Source organism: Momordica charantia (genome assembly GCF_013281855.1).
Source record: "Momordica charantia cultivar OHB3-1 chromosome 9 unlocalized genomic scaffold, Mcharantia_2.0 BLBB01000009.1, whole genome shotgun sequence".
Taxonomy (NCBI): domain Eukaryota; kingdom Viridiplantae; phylum Streptophyta; class Magnoliopsida; order Cucurbitales; family Cucurbitaceae; genus Momordica; species Momordica charantia.
The window spans coordinates 30,382,417-30,404,921 of record NW_028275167.1 but is presented as its reverse complement, the minus strand read 5'-3'; the positions used below and the strand labels follow the sequence as shown (position 1 = coordinate 30,404,921).

At 36.4% G+C, this 22,505-nt stretch overlaps 5 protein-coding genes across 9 annotated transcripts; 2 read left to right on the top strand and 3 right to left on the bottom strand.

Moving 5' to 3' along the window:
* Window positions 1–5,361: 5,361 nt before the first annotated feature.
* Window positions 5,362–7,162, bottom strand: LOC111019181 (protein NRT1/ PTR FAMILY 2.13-like). Its single transcript, XM_022295510.2, has 2 exons — window positions 6,547–7,162; window positions 5,362–6,474 (listed from the first exon to the last, which is right to left on the bottom strand). Exons 1-2 carry the CDS (start codon window positions 7,011–7,013, stop codon window positions 5,607–5,609), a joined length of 1,335 nt encoding a protein of 444 aa, XP_022151202.1. The 5' UTR covers window positions 7,014–7,162; the 3' UTR covers window positions 5,362–5,606.
* Window positions 7,163–9,165: 2,003 nt separating this feature from the next.
* On the top strand, window positions 9,166–13,515 carry LOC111019111 (5'-AMP-activated protein kinase-like protein). Of its 3 annotated transcripts, none has more exons than XM_022295398.2 (8): window positions 9,166–10,158; window positions 10,642–10,744; window positions 11,067–11,262; window positions 11,345–11,556; window positions 11,811–11,956; window positions 12,031–12,178; window positions 12,988–13,056; window positions 13,120–13,515. In XM_022295398.2, exons 1-8 carry the CDS (start codon window positions 9,587–9,589, stop codon window positions 13,186–13,188), a joined length of 1,515 nt encoding a protein of 504 aa, XP_022151090.1. In that variant the 5' UTR covers window positions 9,166–9,586; the 3' UTR covers window positions 13,189–13,515. The 3 variants fall into 3 exon arrangements, with proteins under 3 accessions (XP_022151090.1, XP_022151087.1, XP_022151089.1); XM_022295395.2 differs by having other exon boundaries at window positions 9,169–10,158; window positions 13,137–13,515; XM_022295397.2 differs by having other exon boundaries at window positions 9,171–10,158; window positions 11,067–11,250; window positions 13,137–13,515.
* LOC111019112 (Regulator of chromosome condensation (RCC1) family protein) lies at window positions 13,486–16,096 on the bottom strand. 3 transcript variants are annotated; one of them, XM_022295400.2, is made up of 8 exons: window positions 15,731–16,096; window positions 15,463–15,603; window positions 15,206–15,364; window positions 14,702–14,884; window positions 14,344–14,475; window positions 14,120–14,206; window positions 13,921–14,019; window positions 13,486–13,840 (listed from the first exon to the last, which is right to left on the bottom strand). In XM_022295400.2, exons 1-8 carry the CDS (start codon window positions 15,909–15,911, stop codon window positions 13,641–13,643), a joined length of 1,182 nt encoding a protein of 393 aa, XP_022151092.1. In that variant the 5' UTR covers window positions 15,912–16,096; the 3' UTR covers window positions 13,486–13,640. The 3 variants fall into 3 exon arrangements, with proteins under 3 accessions (XP_022151092.1, XP_022151091.1, XP_022151093.1); XM_022295399.2 differs by having other exon boundaries at window positions 15,451–15,603; window positions 15,731–16,094; XM_022295401.2 differs by having other exon boundaries at window positions 14,702–14,866; window positions 15,451–15,603; window positions 15,731–16,090.
* A 1,126-nt stretch (window positions 16,097–17,222) lies between these two features.
* On the bottom strand, window positions 17,223–18,649 carry LOC111019113 (homeobox leucine zipper protein). The gene is made up of 2 exons (XM_022295402.2): window positions 18,179–18,649; window positions 17,223–17,680 (listed from the first exon to the last, which is right to left on the bottom strand). The coding sequence occupies exons 1-2, from the start codon at window positions 18,521–18,523 to the stop codon at window positions 17,441–17,443; spliced, it is 585 nt and encodes a 194-aa protein (XP_022151094.1). The 5' UTR covers window positions 18,524–18,649; the 3' UTR covers window positions 17,223–17,440.
* A 1,576-nt stretch (window positions 18,650–20,225) lies between these two features.
* Window positions 20,226–22,320, top strand: LOC111019066 (small multi-drug export protein). Its single transcript, XM_022295351.2, has 2 exons — window positions 20,226–21,230; window positions 21,767–22,320. The coding sequence occupies exons 1-2, from the start codon at window positions 20,698–20,700 to the stop codon at window positions 22,173–22,175; spliced, it is 942 nt and encodes a 313-aa protein (XP_022151043.1). The 5' UTR covers window positions 20,226–20,697; the 3' UTR covers window positions 22,176–22,320.
* The last annotated feature ends 185 nt before the right edge of the window (window positions 22,321–22,505 follow it).

The window sequence follows — 22,505 nt, the reverse complement described above, 5'->3', positions numbered from 1 at the left end:
ATGTGACCCCTTTATCAAGACACGCTGATCGAGGACGAGAAGAAAGGGCCCACGTGCCTTAAAAGAAGAGCTAAGTCCAACTATAGATCGAGGGACAATTTTGACTTGACGAAAAATTTGATGACATTTGATGAAATGATCTTTGAATTATCGGTAAAAAATTCACTGAATGACATGTGTATAATCGTACAGTTCTCAATTCTTCCTTTATATAAGAGGCGGAGTCCCACATTCTAAAAGCTCAACTCGTTACTAATTCGGACTAAGCTTTACCTTAAGCTAATTTTAAAATGTACAGAACCAAGTACCGCATCGATATAAGATCTAGTCTATGGTTTTACTTCCTCTCACTCGAATGGAGTTACTCACACCGGCCCGGTGCGAGAGCAAGAGACATAATATATATGTATGACCAAAGATTTTCTTCTGTGTTAAGTTATTAGAGCACGTTTTCCTTGATCATTAGACATATTAAAAGAAGAAATGAGATTTATTTAGTGTATTTTATTTGCAGATAAGGAAATAAAGCTGCAGAGAGAGAATTAACATGGGAACCAAGCATTTGTGGAAGAAAGGTTATCTTTTCATGGCTGAAGAGGAAATTGTTTGATGATGCTCAACAGTCATCAACTATTGTTTGTTTCTTAATGTGCATGCTTTTGGATTTATGTCCCTTTTTTTGTTTCTCTACTTAAAAAAGTAAAAATTAGAGCACTTCTAAAAAGTTAGAAGTAGGCCACTTTTTTTTTTTCTTTACAGAAAATCATGAATTAAAATACTTCTTTTATAATACAAAGTTATGTATATCTGGCTTAATTTTAGAAAGGAGTTGGATTTCATTTGATTTCATTTTCAAATGGGATTTGGTGACTAAAAAGGGATTAGATTTACAAACTTTCACTTTAAATCTTATTTTTTTGAAAAAAAAGTGTGAATAAGATTTCACACTATCAAGAACAATCTTGAAAAGTCTATTTAATTTAGGTAAAATTATAATCTTGATCTTATAATTTATAAACAAAGTCATTTAAATTTCAATTTGAAGTTTAATCATTGATTATGTGATGTGAAATAATAGCGTCAACATGCCATATTAGCATTGCTCTCGCGTGGGAATTGTAAGTCTATGAGCTATCTGATTTCATCAAGTGAACATGAAGTTTTTATATTAATCACATACATTAGTAGTTTTACTTCAACAAATACTATTTCCAATTCGTTAGATTCTTCGAATTTCTTCTCAATAATGTAATAATCTTCATTGCATTTGATTCTATAAACAAACTTTGATTACCAATTTCTGCTGCAATCATGAGCCTCTTGAATGGTTAGCGCTTCAACAGTTAAATAGATAAATTATAAAGATTCAGACACTAAACTTATAATTTCAACCATTTAATTATTTATATATTCAAATACAACATTTTTTAATATGGAATTTTGAAACATGTAACCTAGAAGATGTATTTGGTGGCCAAACCATTAGCTATCAATCATTTTATAATTTAAAAGCAAATTTTCTTCATCTAACCGAAACTTTATGCAAAAGGAACCTTTCTTTTTAAGAGAATGTAACGGCATTTCATTGAATCACGTGGGTGGGATGAATCCGATAATAATCCCCAAAAAAATGAATAAAAAATAACAGAAAAGACGACGTTTTGTTTTACGATATATAGTTTATAAATTATAATATTTGTGATATTTCTCATTTTAGTTGCTAATCTTTTGATAATCTCAATAATTTCCAATTATATCATTTAGTTAAAAAAAAAATTGTTAAAATTTGTTATCATAAAACAACGTATCATTAAATTATTATTTTGTTGACATGTTAATTGACATGTTAGATTTTGCTAGTAGAAGTGTCAAATAACATTTCAGTAATTTGATTACATGCAATTTGAATATAACTCAACAATTAAAACATATATCTCCGAATTTTGAGTTTGAATCTTTATTCCATGTTATTGTGCTAAAAAAACATGTTCAGATGTTACTAAAACAATAATTTAATGATTTACAAACAAATTATCGATAAATTGAAAATCTTAAAAGATTGAACACTAGATTAAGAGTTGAGATCTGAAAAAGTAGATCGTTGAACTATATTGTTATCGTTGTGAGTGTGAATGCAAGTGGTAAGTGCCGAGTAGGGTAATTTGACTCGGAAGCGTCGAAAAGGGCAGATGGGTAGGGCGAATAATAAGAAGAGCATAACATAACAAAATTAATAATACCAAAGCAATGCCTTTCATTTCATGTCATTGTCGGCCTCGGCCCCTCACCACTACTGATTGGGCATTCCAATTTCAACGTTCCCGTACCTCCGGGCTCCAGTTCCACCGCCCCATAATTCTCAAAACCTTCCAAATCCAAACATTATGGCCGACTTTACAATCCAAATAGGAATTTATTCCGTTCATCTTGTATAGTAGAAATTTTCTAAAACTGAATCAGAAATGTTTCGATGTTATTTACTAAGATTAACTCCGAAAACGATATAACCGTTGTATAACCAATATACCTAATATGAAATTGAGAGAAAAATCGAATCAATGAAAAATATCCAATCAAATACTACACGCTACTTCCATTGATTTGTTGAACAATGAACATCAGAGATGACAAATCTAAACATATTTCAATTCATTAAAGTACATATCTCCAATCAAAAAGTAGTAAGTTCGAATCCTGATCACATATTTTGGAAAAAGCAACAATATTTTGTACTTAAAAAGGAAAGAAAAAAAAAAGCAACATCGGAAATGACAACTGTATGGACCCAGATTTGATCTGGGCCCGAAGGCCGAGATTCACAGGTCCACTTTTTGAGATGAGGGCCCAACCCAGTCCACCTTCTTTCTTGGTTCCTTTCATTTTCAAGCCTAGGCAAAATAATAGCAATGGTAATAAAATACTGGACAACCTGAAAAAGGTGAAATTACCTCATGAGGTCCATGCTTTTATTTAAGAATTGGTTGTTTATTTATTTGTCAAGAGAGTCATTCTTATAAGCTATTATTAAAGTTAAGTTATTATGAAAACGATTAAATAAATACAAATATTTATTCAAACTACTTGATGATATGTTGGCATGGTTTCAAGTGTGTGGCAAACAATAACAACGAGGGAGAAAATATTAAAATATATATACTTTATGAACGATACTCAAATTTATACATATAATGTTAAAAGACATTTTACAGCTGACTTTTTAAGATTCAATTCATTATCTTTTATCGAATTTTTTGCACATATAATAATGTTTTGTGAACATATGATATTACAAACATCCGTGGGACCTTTACACCACTCCAAGTTATTTTAAAATCTGAACTCCATCAATTATAATATAATTAGATTAGAAGAAGTTTAATTCTAATTTAGATCCAATCTAGCACACTTAATATCAATATTTAAGATAAAAGGGTAAAATTCACATACAATTTAAAGTGATGGGGAATTGCTTTGAACGGTTGGCTTTTTTTTTTGGTTTAGAATGTTAATAGTCTGACTTGGTGTTCTTTGTTACATTAAATTGAAGTTTTTTGGTTCTTTTTTCTTGAATTTATTAGTGACGTTTGATGATGTTAATGATCCAGGGGTTGAAGTGAAGATCTGGGAGTAATGGCTAAAGAGGGTTCCAATGGAAATTCCAATATCTCTTCAAAACCACCACCAACTCCATCTCCTCTGAGAAGTGCCAAATTTTTTCAGGTATCATTGTTTAGTTTTTTGTTTACTGCATGTTCTGTGTTTGGTATTATGTTTAAAGTTGTTAATGAAGAAATATTGCATTAGAGTAAGTACTAAAGTTTGTTCTTTTCATTTGTTCTGTGCAAAAGTTTGGCATATTTCTTTGGTAATGTACAATGTTTTCGTGTATTTGTCGAACCGTCTTGTGATCGGGTTGGAATCCAACAGAATAACATGGGAGGAGCCTGTTATTGTTTAGAGCTGTTGGGTATTACTTTGTATTTGTTTTATAATTGTGAACTGAAAGGTTGATCTTATGAAAATTGGAGTCTAAAATTTGTATTAATAGTATGGGGGGGGATTGTGAGTGTTGAGAAAACATTGCATTGATCTGAAATCGAGATTTTGGATCAGTTAGAATATAAATAATTTAATAAATTAAGAGTGAAATTGGACTTAATATATATACATATAGAAAATATTAAATTAATATTTAACATTAACATAATTTGGTCACATTCGTTTCTAAAAGTTAAAGATTCAATCCCCTATTTCATATATCTTCTCAAATTGGAGCTTCAATAAATAAAATATGATTATACTATATTATTGAAAATTCTATCATTCACTTTTCTGAAAAGTTAGATGGTTTCCTAAAAACTATAAAAATAATATTCATTTATTTATATTAACATTTGAAAAGTTAGTTGTTTTTTTTTTTAATATTTATTAGAGTTCACACGGAAACTAGTGTAGAGGCAGAAAAAGTATCATATGGTGTCCACATCAAACGATTCAAACCTGTTTCAAATTTCCATCATCTGTCCTATGTCTTTGACTCTCTCACTCTTCATCAATATTTTATTTTATTATTTTAGCTCTTAGAAAATCTATACTGATTCATCTAGTGTACAGTGTACATATTCAAAAATAAAATGGGTTTCATCGAGTTCAAACAATTGTCGAGGTGGGAGGTTAACAAGCCGTTAAGTTGATGTTAAAATATTTATATCCACCTTGTTGTTTTGTGACTCAAACCTATCACATCGATTATTAAATTAAAGAAGTTAGGTTGGATTATTAATTTTTATTTAAGTTCAATTATATGACTACTCTATTACATTGTCTGCAACCCTAATTTTGAACTATTTTTCTTACCGAGATTTAGAAAAAGAGCCAGAATTTTGTTACACGTTTTTTTTATCTGCAGCAGTCGAGGGTGGAAAAATCTTCTTGTATTTTGTCATTATTTTCATAGGTTGTTCTATTTAGAGCTTGGGTTTGTTATTCTCCCTCGTTCCGTTTATGTATTATTCTTGGATAATGAAGCTAATATAAGTTTACTCTCACTTACACAGTGGATGTGAACCAAATTGATCGAACCATAAATTTTTGGTGTCGTCGTCTTCTCTTTCTTTACTTGATTTAGTTTTAACATTTTTTGGTGGATTATTTGGATGTTGAATAAAATTGTTTGATAAAAGTAGAGATTATTGGCGTGTTTTGTACAACACACTTAAATTATTCTTCAATAAATATTTGACTATAGTTAATCAGATCATAATTAACCTTCCAATGTTATGTGATTGTGAGCAAAAACAATGCAGGAGGGCAAAACTTTGTGGGAGGAGAAATTATATAATATAACAAAAAGTATCTTAAACAAGTATTAATATATGGTAAGAGAAAACAAGTTAAAATATTAACTCGTCATATTTCCAACTCAGAATAATGGATCTAGCTCTCCCTAATGTGGTAATTAATTACTAATCTAATACTCCTAATATATAATAATCTGAGAATATAGTAATCTCCAAACTCTCAAGGACTGAAACAAAATTTTATTTTGTATGTATAAGAGGCGCAAGCGCAAGAGAATTAATTAATATCAATATATATAATCAATCTCACACATCCAGTTTCTTCCCAGAGCTTACGATCTCCAAAATTTGTCCATCTCCGGATTCTGATGCTCTGCCCTTGTAGTGGTAACGGTTGGCGCAGTAGAGAAAACAGAACAAGTTGAAAAATGAAATTGCCGCTACCGTGTAGTAGAAGCAATCCAATTTTCCGGCGTTGATATTATTGGTCAACCAATCGGAGTTGCCATCGGCGCCGGCGGTGGCGTCGTGCACAATCTGGACAAGGGCAGTGGTGAGGTAGCTGGCGAAGGAGATGGAGCAAAACGCCAGAGCATTTCCCATGGTTCTCATGTGCTCTGGAAACTCCTTGTTGAAGAATTCGATTTGTCCCACCAGATTGAAGGCCTCGAACAGCCCCATCAGAACGAATTGAGGAGCCAACCAGAAGACGGATAAGGAGACCGATTTCTTACCCCAATTTCTCCTCTCCATTTCCACGATTCCTGCCACCACCATGGACAGAACTCCGAAGATAATGCCGATCCCCATTCTCTGAAGCTCTGTTATGCCGTTTGGGTGGGCGGTGATTTTTCTGAGGGCGGGGACGACGAGTCGGTCGTAGAGGGGAATCCAGAGTGCGATTGTGAGGTACGTAATGACGCTGATGGAACCCGCCGGAGCCACGAAGTCGGGGCCCATGTGGCGGTCCATTCGGAGAGCCTGGGAGATTGAGAATGTGGACTGCGTTAGAACTGGAGTCATGCTCAGGATTCCCGTTAACCAAATTGGGGTTACTCTGATCAGGCATTTGAATTCTTCTACTTGCTGTATGGTGCAGAGATTCCATTTGTTCACCCGGCTCCCGTCTGGGTTTAGCTCATTGTCTGCAACAATCGCTGCCTTGTTCAGAAACCTGTAAAATTAAAATTGATGTACAAATGAGGACTGGATTAATAATTAAATTAATGGGTAATTTTGAATTGACCTGAATTGATTGGTGAGGGGAAGCTTGGAGAGGACGACGGTTGCAGGGTCCAAAGGAGGGTCATAGAAAGCGGTCCGGTCGGCGTCGCGGTGGCGGTCGGTAGGTGGGAGGTTAAGGTTGCGCTTCTTGTAGGCTGCGGCGGCGACTTGAGCGAGGGCTGTGAATATGCTTCCCTCGGGCTTGATCAACACGTAAATATGAGTGCCGACGAAGAAGAGTACGATGGCGCAGAGCATGAGGATGGTGGGGATGGCGTACCCCCAAACCCAGCTAATTTTGTCTTGAATGTACACCACCACTGTAAAAGTGATCATAAGAACCAAGGTGAATGTGGCGTAGTACCAGTTGTAGAAGCTGGCCATTCCTTTTTTCCCTTTCTCCGTGGTCGGATCGAATTGGTCCACGCCGAAGGGGATGCTGCAGGGCCTGATTCCGCCTGTGCCGACGGATACAGAGCAAAGGCTCATTATGAGGAACCCCAGTTTGTCTTGACAATAAAGGACAGTTTGCAGTTAAAAGTAAAAAATTGTGTAATCTCACACGATTTACATATGTCATGTATGATATTAAGTTTGAATAATAGAGGTAAATTAACAGATAAATAGAAACAGTAAACAATTTATCTTCTGCACTTGGACCTAAATAAAAAATTACGAGAGTGCAAACAATTTGGATGTCTTGTAGAACACAAAAATTCAAATTTCATGGACAAAGTTTTTATGCCCAATAATTGCATGAGCTATATGTACGCAATTCATTGTTTCAAAAAAATAAAAGGAAGATGTACGAAATGCATCTTGAAATTGCATTCACCTAATCATGTGAATTGTATACTCAAACTTAATTTAAAAACAAAATATCCATAAAATAGCGAACTTACCTTTTTATTATTTTAAGAATTTCACTATCTGGATTAATAATTTTTAACTTCAATATATATTTTATTGAAAAATAAATAACATTTTAGTTAGGTAATTGTTTCTCGTAACTTTTTATATATAGAAAAAAAATTAGCTTTGTCTGTTATTTTTTTTAATCTGTTGACATTAACAATAATTATACACGTCTCCTTCACGTGTGCGGCACAATAACGGGAGATTACGAGGAATAATAATAATTAATTTTTTTGAAATAAATAATTATTATTGATTGATTGATAAAAGCAGAAGAGTATCTAAGAATTTATACATTTTTTTTGCTTGTTTGAGCTCAGTCGTCGCTAGCACGCATATATAGCTACGATCTTTTCCTATCTGTTAGATGTTGAATTTTCAGTAATTTTTGAAATGTCTATTCTCATGTCATTCAACGTTTAAAAAATAATTATTTTAGTTGTTGTCTTTATTTTATTTTTAACAAATTGAAAAATAAAGTTACCACGATTTTGATTTTGGTTTCATTTAAAACGTCATATCAATAAAGATAATTTTCCTCTCTTATATACCATGAATTATGTTATTCCCTAGCCAACATAGAATTTTGTTGCATTCACTTTACAACTCTAACAATAAAAGGATCAACGTAATTTTAAAATTGAGTATTTGCCAGTAGATATAAAATTAAGTGTTATTGTTGTTATAGTGTAACATTATCACATATTCTAATGATCACCTCTAAGATTTGAACCCATAACCACACCTCTATTTATTTGATAATATAATTTGAAATCATAAATAATACATGTTAAAGATTAAAATTTACAATAGAGCGAGGTAAAAATTTGTGTACTTGCAATAAATATATTGGGTCGTCAGTTTAGCTTTATGGAATAACAAGTTAAAAAATGGTACACACCAATCTAGAACACATGAGAATTGATGGAACGTGGTGATGGAAAGTTCAGTTTTGGACTCAAACTCCTCGTCCAATTTTTGTCCATTTTGTTCTTTTTTTAGAAATCTTGGAAACCCAAAAAACTCAGTAAAAAATGCCCCTGTTTTTCAAATGTTGAAAATAAATTTCAAAAATATATTTATAAAAAGATTTTTAAAAATCATTTAGAGAAGTTGGTATTAGTTTTTCCCCGAAGAGGAGAGACATGAGCCCATCGGATCAACCTGAAAATTAAAGTTGAAAAGGTTATGAGAAATTACATGAGTACATACATAAAGTTCTTAATAAGGAAAGAGACAAATTTAATATAAATAGAAAAAACACAGAATGAAAGTAATTTACCCTAAATCAAATTTTTTTTTTGTTAAAATGTAGGAATAATCTTTTTGCTCTTGTACCCCTTTGGCCCACATATTTTTAGTTTTTTATTTATAATAAACTCATGCCGTTCATTAAAATTTTTCTCGTAATATATATGTGTATATATATACACACATATATTTTTTTACAACAACCAAAGATAAGGTGGATAACTATGATCATGTTGGTACTTGTAAAATAATTTAAATATGAGTCATAGAGTGATAATATTTTTAGTCTATGTTACAGTGGATCTGATCTAATAGTTTAGCAAATAAAATGTTAATTGTCTAATCTATCATATTAAATTATATATTTTAAAGTACAATGAATGTGAAGCATGTTGAACTTAGACTTATATAAACACATCTAAGAAAGAAAAGGAAAGGCAAAATTATCCGAAACTCGAAGCATAGTACCAAAAGTTGAATTAAAAATGTGTGTGAAATTTGAATGTAGTTGGGAGCGATACCGTGAGTCAGTCGTTCGTCACATTGGGCCGCTTCCGTTCCCATGTTGATAGCGTATTTCTCATCATCGGTGAAAGCCACAGCCACAACTATGCTCATGATTTATCCAATTATCTCTGAATCCACCCTGTTTCTTGCTTTTCTTGTTTCTTCTCCATCTTTCGCGAACCCAATTGATGTACAAAGAAACAAATGCTCTAATTACCCGCCCAAGATTCGAGGTTACTGGGCTATTGCTGCGGCTAATTAATGCGCGTTGCATTTCCCAGTGGTTTTGTTCTGCTGCTTGGAGAGCTGTGTTTTTCCCTCTCGTGCTCTTTCGCGCCCTTATTATCTCTTCGCTTCGGGCTCTAGGTGTTCGACGAAATGCCTGAGCCATGCTCGTCTTCACCAACGCATTACCCACTTTTCTCTTCTTTCCCTCCCCGTTCGGATGTTTGAGCCCTTGCGTATTTCCCAACGTCGTTTTTGTTTCTAATTCGAGATGCGGCTGGAACTCGCATCATACGGCTGCGACAGAAAGGGGGTGCGTGCTTTTGTCTTCCAAGGGTATGTTTTATGGTTGTTCCGGGGTTGTAAGGAGGTGTAAAGGTTTGGACAGTGAAGGGGATTTCGCATTGGAGGCCAAGATATTGGAGTTTATGAAAAGTTCTAAAAACCCAGAAGCGTTTCCGAGCAAGAAAGACCTGATTGAGGCTGGCAGGGAGGATTTAGTGGATGCTATCGCGAAGAAAGGTGGTTGGCTTTGTCTGGGATGGAATTTGGACGAAGAAGTAGACGAGGGCGTCGGACAGTACGATTTCGAGGATCGGTATTCTATTGTGGCCACTGATTGGGATAGCTTTGGTGAATCCAATAATTCAAGGAGAGATGAAAGACCAAGATTTGCGGCGGCTGCTTCTCCTCTTGCTTCTTCATCTGCCTCGTCTTCATTCACCGGTAGATCACTGTGAGGATTCTATTATACATCTTGATTTATTTATTCTTCACCCGGAATTACTTTTAAACATAACTAGTTGCGAATAACATGCGTGAAAATCCTATTAACTTGAAATTTATTCTCTGAAATCTTCGGGGTGTGTTATAACGTGTCAATGAAAAGGAACCTGAACGTTTACGATGACAAAGATTGTGTCTGGCGGTGAAAAATAGTATCTTGTCCGGCTCCCCGTACCCCCGGTTTTATTAACCGAATCATCTAACTTGGTTGCTAGTGAGTCATTAACTCTAATGTCATTTCCTCTTGGGAAAATTTAAGATCTTTTCTTCATGTTTGACGAATTGAAGCAAAATAACACAAATCTGGGTATCTCGGTAATCATCTTAACTGCAGAATGAACAAGGATCCTATTCTAGCTAACTTTTCCTCGTGTAACCATCAGTATATATATAATGTAAGGGTGAATAAACTATATGGTCTTTTTTTTCACAGAGAAATTGTTGCCGAGGGTGAGTCTGGGATTGAGGGTATGCTGAGTCGATTGGAAAAAGAAAGAAATGTGACGTTCGGGGCTGGTTTTCCAGGTGCAAAAGAGGTAAGATCGCTGCAACAATTCAATCGGCTGATTGATTTTCTCCCTTGTTAAAGAACTAATTATAGCTCATCCGGTTGCTTTCTTACAATGGTTTGAGCACTTCTCATTTTCACAATTCTTGTAAATATAACTTCTATCAGACAGAGGTACTCGTTGGAGTAACGAGGCTTTAGGAAATCTTCACATCGGCTTGTCAAAGTGGAGAGTGCTTGTGCCATGACTTTTTTATTTTTCTATTTAGAAATCAGTATATGTATAATTCTCTTGTAAGAATTGGTAAATGCTGAAACTTAAACTTGTGATGCTTCTTGCATGGTAAAAGACAGTTGCTGACCTACAAGGAAGCAGCATCAGCACACCATTAAGTGCCAAAGAAGGCAAGTGGAACAATTTAGGGGGCAGTTTGAGTCATAATTCTTCTCCTGTACAAATTAATGGTCTTGGTGGCTCTGTTAGCCCTGAGGTGCAGAGAATCTGGAACACATACAATACAGAACTTCGAGATGGTGATTTTGAAGGTTTTTCATTTATTCATAGGTTACTTTGTGATATTAGAGTTCAGATCGACTGATATATATATATATTTTTTTATATATACAGCTTCTGAAAATGCTTTGAGAAATGGAAGGGGTGGGGAAGTATTGGATGTTTCAAGATATGGAACCCTAGGATCTGGAGGGGATCTTATCAAATCAAACCCTGGCGAGGAAGAAATGAATTACCATCAAATCCGACGTCACCTTCAGAACTTGGAGTTGGAGCTTTCGTCTATGGTTGGCTCATTGAGATCTAATACATTTGCGTCAGAGAAGGTTTATTCAGCAACTTGTTTTGTTATCGAATAAACTACAACAATCTACATGTCTTGGATTCAAACGCATGAAAAATTGATTCTTTCGTTCACTTCCCTTCTATATTATGGGAGTGGAGAAGATCTAAAGCAATCCCTCTACTTTATTATAATAGTACATAAAGTAAACGATGCAAACTTTTCTAATAGTATTGACAAAGAGTATGAATATCATAATCATTGAACCTGCACATTTTTCGTGATCATGATCATTAGGGTCAAAGTAGATCCGCTGATGATTTTCTGGAGCTTTCTGATGCTTATGAGTTTCAAGAAAATGAGATACTTAATGCCAAGGACAAGCTAAGGTCTATACGAGCAAAATTAGCAGTGGTAGAAGGAAAGATGGCAATGACAATTATGTATGGGAAACTTATGTTTTACATAATGACTTGTTTTAACCATGGAAGTATATCAATGACATTATGTCTTTCAGTGATGCACAAAAGGTGATAGAGGAGAAACAAAAGAGGATCAATTGTGCCCGCAGAGCTTTGCAAGTTCTTCGAACTGCTTGTGTGGTCTGGCCCAATTCTGCATCAGAGGTTTTCTTAGTAGGATCATTTGATGGTTGGGCAACCCAGGTAAAATATCCTTCCTATTTGATTACTTTGCTTGATTTTGATGGTTGAAATGACTTACGGAGAATATTTAAGTCTAACATTGGAGTCTGTAAAGTGGAATTGGTTGGTTTCTGTTATGCATATAGAATGAACTGCTTGGCTTCTGATCAAAATGAAATTAAATGAAATTGGCACTTCATGGTTGCTCAGAAGTTAGGCTTCTCAATAAGAATATGCAGGACACTTGACTAATGAACAGAACCCTACGGGCTGTGGGGTTATCTTACTCTCCATCCCTCTCCTAGTATATTCTCTGCTAGCTGAGTGAACCTTTTCTGGAAACGTACATATTTTTCCTTGCAAATAACTTGGACTTCTATTTTCTAAACTTCCTCTACTTTCGTGGAATGGTGAATGACTTGCTTGCAATGGGTTTGCATTTTATGAACCATGGCTTCCTTTGAAACGAATGTGCCATTTGGTTTGAAAGACACTACTATTCTAGCTGAATTTTCATGGTTGGACAAGCATATAGAAGTTTTAAGTTATGAATGAGATTGAAGAATGTGAATTCCATGGTGTACATCTTCACAGGGGAAAAATCATGTAGGTTTCTAGTGTCTGATATTTCTATAGTTTTGCAGATAGCCTGTGTTTCTGATTATTAGTTAGATGCTTACTCGAATCTGACATTAGAAATCGTAGTGGGAAGTGGTGTTATGGGTGTTCTATTAGCAAATCTCGTAGACTGAAGAATAACAGTTCATTTTTATTCATTCATCTCATGTAGTCTTACGCTTATTTAACGACAGCTTGTTCTCATTCTGCAGAGAAAGATGGAAAAGTCCAGTACGGGTGTTTTCTCTTTGTTTCTAAAGCTGTATCCCGGAAAATACGAGGTTGGTTGTTCTTTGGTGGTTCTATTCTCATGTTTTATGCTTTGAACAATAAATATCTTGCAGTTTCTCGTGATATGCAGATTAAATTCATTGTTGATGGCCAATGGAGGATCGATCCCTTACGCCCAATAGTTAACAGCAGCGGTTATGAGAATAATCTACTGATTATCACGTAGGAGTTTACACCAGGCTGTTTAAATTCTTTCTTTCTTAGCCAGAAGAGCCCGGTGCCTCAAAGTGCTTAGTATTTTTTCTTGTTTTGTAGCATTTTAGATCGTAGTTTATGTGTATTTCTTTCAACTTGTAGTTTAGGTTGCAGTCTCCACCCCACTTAATCGGGCTTTCTCGCAGATGTAAAAATATAGGCGAACAGACCACAATTATTTCCCCCAACTCAATAGAATAAGAATTGTTAAAGATTCGTTTCAGTGACGGTGAATCAATAATCTCTTTTGTTAAGCTCTTCATTGATTTTCTTTTTCATATGTTACATATTCAAATACCATAAAGTTAAAATAATGACACGATGACAGGCCAGCTACCAGGGAACTGATCTGAATAACTCGAAAATTCAATACAGTTTTTCAGTTGGTGGGAGTTGGAGCAACATGGTGTGTTGTTATAGCAACCGTAAAGCCACTGCCACTGAAGATTTTGATGTCAAAAGCTGCCCTCTCAAGTTTGAGGCTTAGGTTTACCGTCTGTGGGTTGGTGTGGTCAAATGTATCTCCCAAGCCCAGCTGACCATGCTCCCCCCAACCCCATGTCTTTACAGCTCCGTCCTCTAACACACCATATCAAAATTTGAACATATAAGGAGGGCGACCGAGAATCGTATGAACCAACAAATTTGGAAAACCATACCTGTCACGACTGCAGAATGCTCGGCTCCAGCTGCAATATCCAAAATTTTTGTTCCACCAAGAGCAGGGACTGCTCGGAGATTTCCTCCCTCTAAATCACCTGAAATGCAATGAAAACCCCATACAAGTAGTAATCAGCAGGCAACTTATCTAAGAACTAGAATCGTTTTGTCAAGGATTGGTAAAGTTAATTCTAATACCAGGCAAAGACTTCACAGCATTTAGCCTTTCAGAATCGCTCAAGGATCCGTGATGTTTGCCACCAAGCATATAAACGTCCCCTTCATCTGTTTCAAGATAACCATGGTTACTGCTTAACAAGAAGAGGATCATCACATGTACATAATCCTGGGGAACGGCCAGGTAAAACTGAAAACATTCTGGTGGAATTACTATCAATAAGAAGTGAAATGAACGTTGATACCGGTTAAAACTAGTGCATGATTCCATCCAAGAGCAACTTTTTTGAATGATAATGACGAAGGTAGATGTTGAGGAGAATATGCATCTGAATTGCTGTCGAATCCCCTTCCCCAAGTGTAGAGACGCCCATCAGCTAAAGCAAAAGCCAACATAGGACAATGTGATCAGAACTATCAGAGGTTAGACTGAATGCCCTTTAACTGATTCTAGATTTAGCAGTACTGTGTAAGTGATTCTTATGCAATTCTTAGTGGCTAGATGCCCTTAGAACACATGGCTCGCTGTACTGACGCCAAAAGTACAAATTTACCAGGGGGAATCGATATGGATCCAAAGAAATTTTGATGCAACTCACTCACTGGATAATGCAGCACTGTGATCTCCAGCTGCAGCTATGCCAACTATTTCAGCAGCTTCCAATCCCAAGGAGAGTACAGGAAGATTAGTTGATTGAGTCTTCTTGGAGATACCCAATTGACCTCGCTTCCCAGCTCCAAATCCATAAACTTGAACACCTGAAGAACCTGCATCATCATCATAAACTTTGGGAGCTATCAATGAGTATTTAAGAAGATATTCATCATTTCACTGAAGCTTCATCCCCTGTTTTCTAAGATGCTAAAATCGATTCTCTACAACTTGGACAACTAATCTCAGCTGATGGAGGAGAGAAGGCAGAACATACAAAAATTATTCACAACCCCAGATAGAATTACGATGGAAGTTCCATTATCAAAGAATAAACCAGATATAAGTTAAAAACTTGATCACAAGGACATGGATAAAGATTCAAAGAAGCAGAGTTTCATGCTGAAACATAACATTATGAGGATCATGTTCACATCATACAGGCTTTTCTGTACCTTTGACCAATGCAAGCGAGTGGCGCATCCCACAAGCAATATGATCAACATGTTTATCAGAGAAAAAAGAGACTTCAACAGGGAGGCTACATGACTGGTAATCACCCTGCCCAAGCTGCCCAAACGAGCCATCCCCACAAGTATAAAGCTTCCCTTCATCTACAAAAACCAGCAAAAGTGGAAGAGGGAACTATTAGGAGACGCAAAGCAATACTTTACAAAGAACTAGCAATTAGTATGCAAACCCGAAACAAAACCAGAATGGCTCCATCCGGCAGAAACGTGGGTTATGCAGTAGCTTTCCAACCCCTTCACCGGCATAGGGTGTAAACTGCTCGCCGTGTCCCCTAGCCCCAGCTGCCCCGAGTTGCCTCTTCCCCATGTGAGCACCCCACCACCTGCCAAAAACAAATGAAACGAACAAGATTAAAAAATCTACTTGGTTAAATGGAAGTAATGTTCAAAGGTGACTTTTTTAGGGAACACGGATATGGGGAAGAACGAGAGAAGAGGAGAATAGGGTACCGGACGTCAAAGCGATAGCATGAGCGCCGCCGCAGGAGAGGGTGGAGATGGCGGCGGCGGAGGAGAGTGGCGGAGTCAGGAGGAGTTGAGGGAGGGTCTCGTCTTCGAGTCGTCCGGTGCCCAGTTGCCCGTCGGTTCCTGCTCCCCAACTCCATATCTCTTGTTCGCCGCCGTCTTCCATCAATCGTGGATCAATTCTGCAATTGGAACAACCGTAGCGCCACCATTAATCTCGAAGGTTGTCGTAATTTGCTTCGGCTGGGCTGTTCGCCGGAGGAGTTTGGGCCTGCGCCCGAACAGAAAGATCGTACCTTTCTTCGACGAAGCACCCCAGTTTGGCAAGCAGTTCAATTCAAGGAGTATTTATAAAATTTCGTTAAATATTCTAGAAGATCTATAAAAATTTCTCTCTATTAATAAATAAGTTATAAATTGTAGTATTTATTTATATTGATGATGTTTTTTGTTGGTATTATTTATATTTCATCGATATTTACCTCCTTAACAGTCCAACTATTTGATTTATAAGAGTATTGACGAATAGTTTTTTTCCTTTTGACATCACTAGGCAGGAGAAATTCTTACGCACTTTCAAGGTATAATTTTTCGATTATCCATATGTTAAAAAGGACTAAAAATTTAGATTATACTTTTCAGGTGTTCATTATCAATTACAACAATAATTGTTATTCCTATTATTTTAGAGTGAGAATATCTTTTTTTTTTTCATCGGGTTAAATTGTAAATTCAATCCCCATACTTCAATTTTTGTTTGTAATAACCATCCACCAAAGTTTGACTAGCCAAAACGAAAATAACTCAATGGTAATTGGTACGCATTTCCAATTAAGAGATTGTGCATTCAATCCCCTATCCCATATGTTGTATTCAAAAAGGAAAAAGAAAAAAACCAAAGTTTAACTAGATTGACTTTGTATAGCTTGAAGTTATGAAACTGAACCTATGTTACCAAACTATGAATTTGATAATTCAATCTTCTCGTAATATATACTTTTACAAATAATTAATCTACTAACCTAACAAAAATTACATAAAAATCTAGATTTTTGTAATTAAATTCCTCAATTCCAGATTCTACAAATCCAGAAGTGTTAGTGAGTCAAACATTTTAATCCAAAGACAAGAAGATCATAAACCCAACATATATAATATACATAAAACTTTAGTTGCTTTGTTTCACTACTTTAATAACAAACAGCCTTATCATTCAATATAGTAAAAAAAACCACAAAAGGGGAGCAAGAACAGGAACAACCAAAAGAGCCCCAAAACAGAGTAATTACATAACCATGATGAAGAAGCTAGAGGCAGTTCGCTTGATTTGCTGCTTGGCCCAAAGAATTGTACAGTAGAATAGTATGAAAAAATCTTAACGTTAGCCGAATGCTCGATTCTTCAATAATACAGTAAGGGAATGTCAACGCATAACTAAAAGTGAACTCAGTTCAGTTCAACCAAAAGAACACAGTAATTAAGCTGCTAAGCTTTGGTGAGAAGCTTGAGTTTCCTTCCATTAATGGTAGATATACATTAACACAAACATGAGTTTATAGGACCATGAAGAAGCTTCAATCAATAAGAATTAAGGTAGGGAAAGGGAGGAAACTAGAAGAAAATAGTAATACACTTGAAAACTCTTATCTATACCAAAACTAAGGGAAGAAAAAAAAAAGCAGGCAAACTATAAGCTTAGAGAATATCATCATAAGCAACAACTTCCCTGGCCCTGAAAGGCACGTCCAACCTTGAAGAACAGTCACTTTTTCTGGGGTTTACAATAGTTGAAGCAAGTCTATTGCCTCTGCCATGTCTGCTCAGTGGCACTTCTGCCCGCAAGAGCTTTGACGACAGTTCGTTTTTCTTGTTAACCCCAACGTTAATCCCTTGCCTCCATTGCACTTGAGGATCATTCGCCCATAATACCTGAACCTGTGAAATGTCCTCAATTTCATCATTCATAATGACAAAGAGAAGAGCCGCAAAGCCAATCCAGTTTCAAGCCCTACGAGAAGTGTAGAGATTTGCACACAAAACTAAGACTCAGAGTTCAAATAGGCGTCGAGATTTTCTGTTTGGACTTCGGAAGCAAAAAGTAGTTCCAAATTGCCATGGAGAAATAGCTAACAGTAGAAAATATATCCCCAATTTCATTATTTCAGGAGCAGCAAGTCAAAATTCAGTCTCAAGCCCTACTAGAAGTACAGGGATTTGCACACAAATTTAAGACTCAAAGTTCAGATGGGTGTTCAGATTTTTAGTTACGAAGCAGAAAATAGTTCCGAATTGCCAATTGAGAATGAGAGAAGTGCAGCAAACAGTAGAAAATAAACCATAATTCGTACATAAATCTCTACTAAACAAGAATGGTCAGAGTATGAGCTTCAATTGAGGTTTTTCTACTTCAGAGTAACAGGAAAAAGAAAATACCTTTTTGGAGTCAATGGTGAAGCCGAAGGAGGGGTCGAGGGCGGCGGCCATGGCAGCATCGGCGGAGTCTTTAGTGCGATAAGCGATGAAACCAACACAATCACGGTCGATGCGGATGCGGGAGATGGATCCGTAAATCTCAAATCGGGACTTCAAGTCAAGCACCGAACAGTTTGAAGGTAGGTCAACGATGACCAGGGCAGGCGGCGGCGCGGGCTTGGGTATGGGCTTGTCTATATCGTCGTCCTCCGGCGGCGACGGTACCGGCGGCAGAGGGCGCCGCCTCTTTGAGACGGAGGTAGGGACGTGGCGGGAAGGGTAGGGTTTGTCTCTCTTGCGACTCATCGATTCTGGGTCGAGCGGCGGCGACGGAAGCGAAATCGGTGGCGCCTAAAGCCGGAACTGTGATAGATTTAGATTACGCCGAATTCGACCTCCAGGCTCTAGCCCAACGCGTTCCAATTCCACTTTATGGATATATATATATTTTTTCCTCTCCAGTGTGAATTTGAACCCAACTGTAATTCAAAATAATACCTTAATCAGTTGAGCTAGACATCGACATTCAAAATTTTCGTCCAATCACTTAATTGATATATTAAGGATTTATTTGTATGATGAGATGAAAACATAACACAAAAATAGAAATTGATCCAACCTATTCAAAAAACGAAACATTGTTTTAGAAGGACGAATATCGACCTGTCAGAAATAAATCAAATCAAAAGATATGTATAATAGTTTGATGTCATACTCGAAGTATATGTATATTTTGAAGTTCAATCTTTAAGATTGAACTTTTTCTAAGTTGATGGACAATTGCTTAACCTACTGGTAATGTACTACGTGGCTGAATACTAAAGCATTAGAAAATGTTGTTTACCTCAATTTTGCATGTTCCATTTGATTCATTCTACACGAATCTCTCAAGCGATAAGATTTCGATTGAAATAGTCCTTCAAAATTAAAAAAAAAAATGAAACATTACCCGAGTTATGTTTAGGGTTTAGGGCAAGATGTCGAGAAAGAATGTAAGTATTTTTAATGGGTACCAAACATATTTGTTATATTTGATTTCAAATATATCAACAATTTTTTGATTTAGATTTAGTAAAAGTAAAATATTTAAATCAAATTTTTCTTTTTTAATTTTGATTTTGCTTGCTCTTATTATTATTTTTTTAAAAGTGATATACCTAATATGAAGCATATCACTCCCATTAAATATATCAATGTTATACTTCATATTAGGTATATCGCTAATAAATCTTCTTTGTATTTAAGATTTTGATATAACATTGTAGGTTTCTTATCGATATGTCAAGTATATCAGTTACATGGATAACTTGATCATGTCGACTTGACTTGTATAGGGAGAGTAAACACTCCGACGTTCAAGTCAGTAAGAATCTGATCTACTACTATCGAGATGAGGAAAGAGAATTACATACTTGCTTACAAAAGGCAAAGCCATGTGGGTCCCAATTTTCAATCTATTGAGGTTGTTACAAAATTAGTTATGCACAGATGGTTATGCGAGAATGTATCTCCAAGGTATGATGAATAGATCAGGTGAGATGATCTATTCTTTTACTCCACTTAGTAGGTCGTATTTTACCCTTCAACGTAACCAATATACAGAATATGGAATATATTGATGATATTTTAGGTTCAATGGCTCACGCTCCCTCCCTCAAAGTTGAAATATATAAGTTATTAGATATAAATTTTACGAAAGTTGCATGGTTGCAATATGCGGATTCAAACCCACAACTTTTTGGTCCGAGATAGATACCTAAACTAAGTGAGTGTCATATAGATTCAAACCCACAATTTTTTGGTGAGAGATAGGTACCTAAACCAAAATATTTTATTTTATTTGGATATTACAAATGCCAGAATAGAAACCTGAAATTACAAAAATAAATATTATTAATACGTTGGTAAACTATGTTTAAGGTGAAGTATCTCAACTATTTCCTTCGAAAGAACAACAAGATTGAACCATAAATTGAATAACGTATATCTGATCGAACTCCATATTCTTTAATTATATTTTATTTGCTCATCTTCTTGTTCCTAATTCCCAAGTTCGTCTTGAAAATCGTTCGCCGTCCTCTTCTACGTATTGCTTGTTTTTCTTCCGAAGCTCATTACGGACTCTCTCTTATCCAAAGTCCAAACAAAACCTCGGTAAATCCTCCCTCTTGTTGCTTATGCCGATATCTCCCACTTCCCTCTCTACCCAATTTTGAATATCTTCGAACTTTTTATAGGGTAAAATTAGCAATGCCCTTTCCAATTCATCCCAGTTTCTAGGAGGCACGAACTCCGCTCGCAATCTTGTGATTGGCAGCGGAGAAATCTCCTCTAAACCCCCTTCCATTATCATCCTCTGAATCAATTTCCAATGCCACAATCCCACCCAGTTAAGTGACTCGGCAAAATCCCGCTGGAGCAGAAGAGGAATTTTCTTGAAGAATTCAACCCCAGGCGTGTCCGTCAGTCTCCGGCCAGCGATGGGTACTTCTGTAGCATCAACTCCACCAATAATGTCGGCATTTTCGCCGAGAAAGACCCATATCTTCCTCAAGCTCAATCGACCCTCCGTTAGTCAGAGTAAACAATCTCTTCATAGCTCTAGTCCATGTATAAACGTTCGCCATTTCAACCATTTCAGTCCTATTTTCGCGACTTCTCGGATCTTTCGTACTGTCACTCGAGCTTTTTCAAATGGGTTTGTTGAAGAAGACGATATTATGCCTTCTTTCGAGGAGAAGCCGGTCAAGATTCTGCTGTTGGTTCTGTTTTGGGCTTCTCTATCCCTTTCTTGGTTTGCTGCTTCTGGGGATGCCAAAGCTGCCGGTGATTCTATCAGAGCTTCGAATTTTGGCCTAAAGATCGCCACCACATTGCGGAGCTCGGGCTGGCCTGCCGAGGCTGTAGTATTTGCCCTCGCTACACTTCCTGTAATTGAGCTCCGTGGGGCGATCCCTGTTGGTTACTGGATGCAGCTTAAGCCTGTTGCTCTAACGGTTCTCTCCGTTCTTGGGTGAGTTCTTAAAATATAATTTCAGAAAGCTCGATATTTAGATGCTATATATTCTCTGCATCTGTAATACTGAATATTACATTTTTGCCCAACTCAACTGATACTGAATATTTAGCCTTTTTTACTTTTTATTCACATGGACATCGACGTTTTAGTTTGAGGTGGAAGTTTCTGTTGAAATAAAGAAGTAGCGATGGAGTAGATTACTCATGCTTTATTGATATTACATATGTAAGAGGGCCTTTGTATTTTGAAGAATAGATAGTAAGTTGATTTTATCTTTCTAGTCATTCCACGAGTTGTTGAGATTTCAAGCCTCAGATTGTTCTCATGAAGACACGAGCCTCTTAAGAATCAAAGAAAGCCTAAATCTTGAAGCATAAGCCTAGCCCTTTAAACATTGATGGATGTTTGAACATTGAAATGGTTCGTAAGGTTTATGGCCAGTGGTTGTCTGTGAATTTCTTACTCTTCTGCATGAGTGAATCTTGTAGTCTGGTCACATGAAATTAATAAATTGTGGGTTTCTAATGTAGGAACATGGTCCCGGTGCCCCTTATCATCCTCTATTTGAAGAAGTTTGCAACTTTCCTTGCGGGAAGGAATGCTTCTGCCTCTCGATTCCTTGACATGTTATTCAAGAGGGGGAAAGAGAAAGCTGCACCAGTTGAAGAGTTCCAATGGCTTGGTCTAATGCTGTTTGTGGCTGTGCCTTTCCCTGGAACAGGAGCTTGGACCGGCGCCATCATAGCTTCCATCCTAGATATGCCATTCTGGTCAGGTGTCTCTGCAAATTTCTTTGGTGTTGTATTGGCAGGTCTTCTGGTGAACTTGTTGGTGAATCTTGGTCTTAAGGAGGCCATTGTCACTGGAGTGTTTCTTTTCATTGTATCGACATTCATGTGGAGCATTCTCCGACTGATTAGTAAAGCTTTCAGAAAATGAATCAAATTGAAAGGGCGAATTAATGTTACATCGCACGACAATGAAAAAGGCCATGTTTGATCGTAGTCTCATTTGTCTTGACATAGACTTGTTACTTGAGTTAGCACTCTGATCAATGATAACTTACTATTTTCTTGGATGCACAGTTTTTTTCTCTTGTATCATATGACTGAATGATAGAGCCGTCAAATTTAAATATAAAGTTGAGATTGTTCTCAAACAACCTTCATTTGTGATACTGTAGGCTGTAGCTGAAACCTTCATTTCTCTTATATCATATCACGGATCTTGTTTCTTAAACTGTCTGAAGGAGTACTATTACAAAGTATT

What these genes read in the sequence shown, in the direction of transcription:
- LOC111019181 (XM_022295510.2), bottom strand. Translation starts at nt 7,013, where the DNA reads ATGAGCCTTTGCTCTGTATCCGTCGGCACAGGCGGAATCAGGCCCTGC. An exon ending in CCCCTCACCAATCAATTCAG is followed by an intron (nt 6,475 to 6,546) that starts GTCAATTCAAAA and finishes TTAATTTTACAG; the next exon opens with GTTTCTGAACAAGGCAGCGA.
- LOC111019111 (XM_022295395.2), top strand. Translation starts at nt 9,587, where the DNA reads ATGCTCGTCTTCACCAACGCATTACCCACTTTTCTCTTCTTTCCCTCC. An exon ending in TCATTCACCGGTAGATCACT is followed by an intron (nt 10,159 to 10,641) that starts GTGAGGATTCTA and finishes TTTTTTTCACAG; the next exon opens with AGAAATTGTTGCCGAGGGTG. An exon ending in AAGATGGCAATGACAATTAT is followed by an intron (nt 11,957 to 12,030) that starts GTATGGGAAACT and finishes TATGTCTTTCAG; the next exon opens with TGATGCACAAAAGGTGATAG.
- LOC111019112 (XM_022295399.2), bottom strand. Translation starts at nt 15,911, where the DNA reads ATGGAAGACGGCGGCGAACAAGAGATATGGAGTTGGGGAGCAGGAACC. An exon ending in TCATGCACTAGTTTTAACCG is followed by an intron (nt 14,207 to 14,343) that starts GTATCAACGTTC and finishes ATCTTGAAACAG; the next exon opens with ATGAAGGGGACGTTTATATG. An exon ending in TGCTGTGAAGTCTTTGCCTG is followed by an intron (nt 14,020 to 14,119) that starts GTATTAGAATTA and finishes ATTGCATTTCAG; the next exon opens with GTGATTTAGAGGGAGGAAAT.
- LOC111019113 (XM_022295402.2), bottom strand. Translation starts at nt 18,523, where the DNA reads ATGAGTCGCAAGAGAGACAAACCCTACCCTTCCCGCCACGTCCCTACC. An exon ending in TCACCATTGACTCCAAAAAG is followed by an intron (nt 17,681 to 18,178) that starts GTATTTTCTTTT and finishes GACATTTCACAG; the next exon opens with GTTCAGGTATTATGGGCGAA.
- LOC111019066 (XM_022295351.2), top strand. Translation starts at nt 20,698, where the DNA reads ATGGGTACTTCTGTAGCATCAACTCCACCAATAATGTCGGCATTTTCG. An exon ending in ACGGTTCTCTCCGTTCTTGG is followed by an intron (nt 21,231 to 21,766) that starts GTGAGTTCTTAA and finishes TTTCTAATGTAG; the next exon opens with GAACATGGTCCCGGTGCCCC.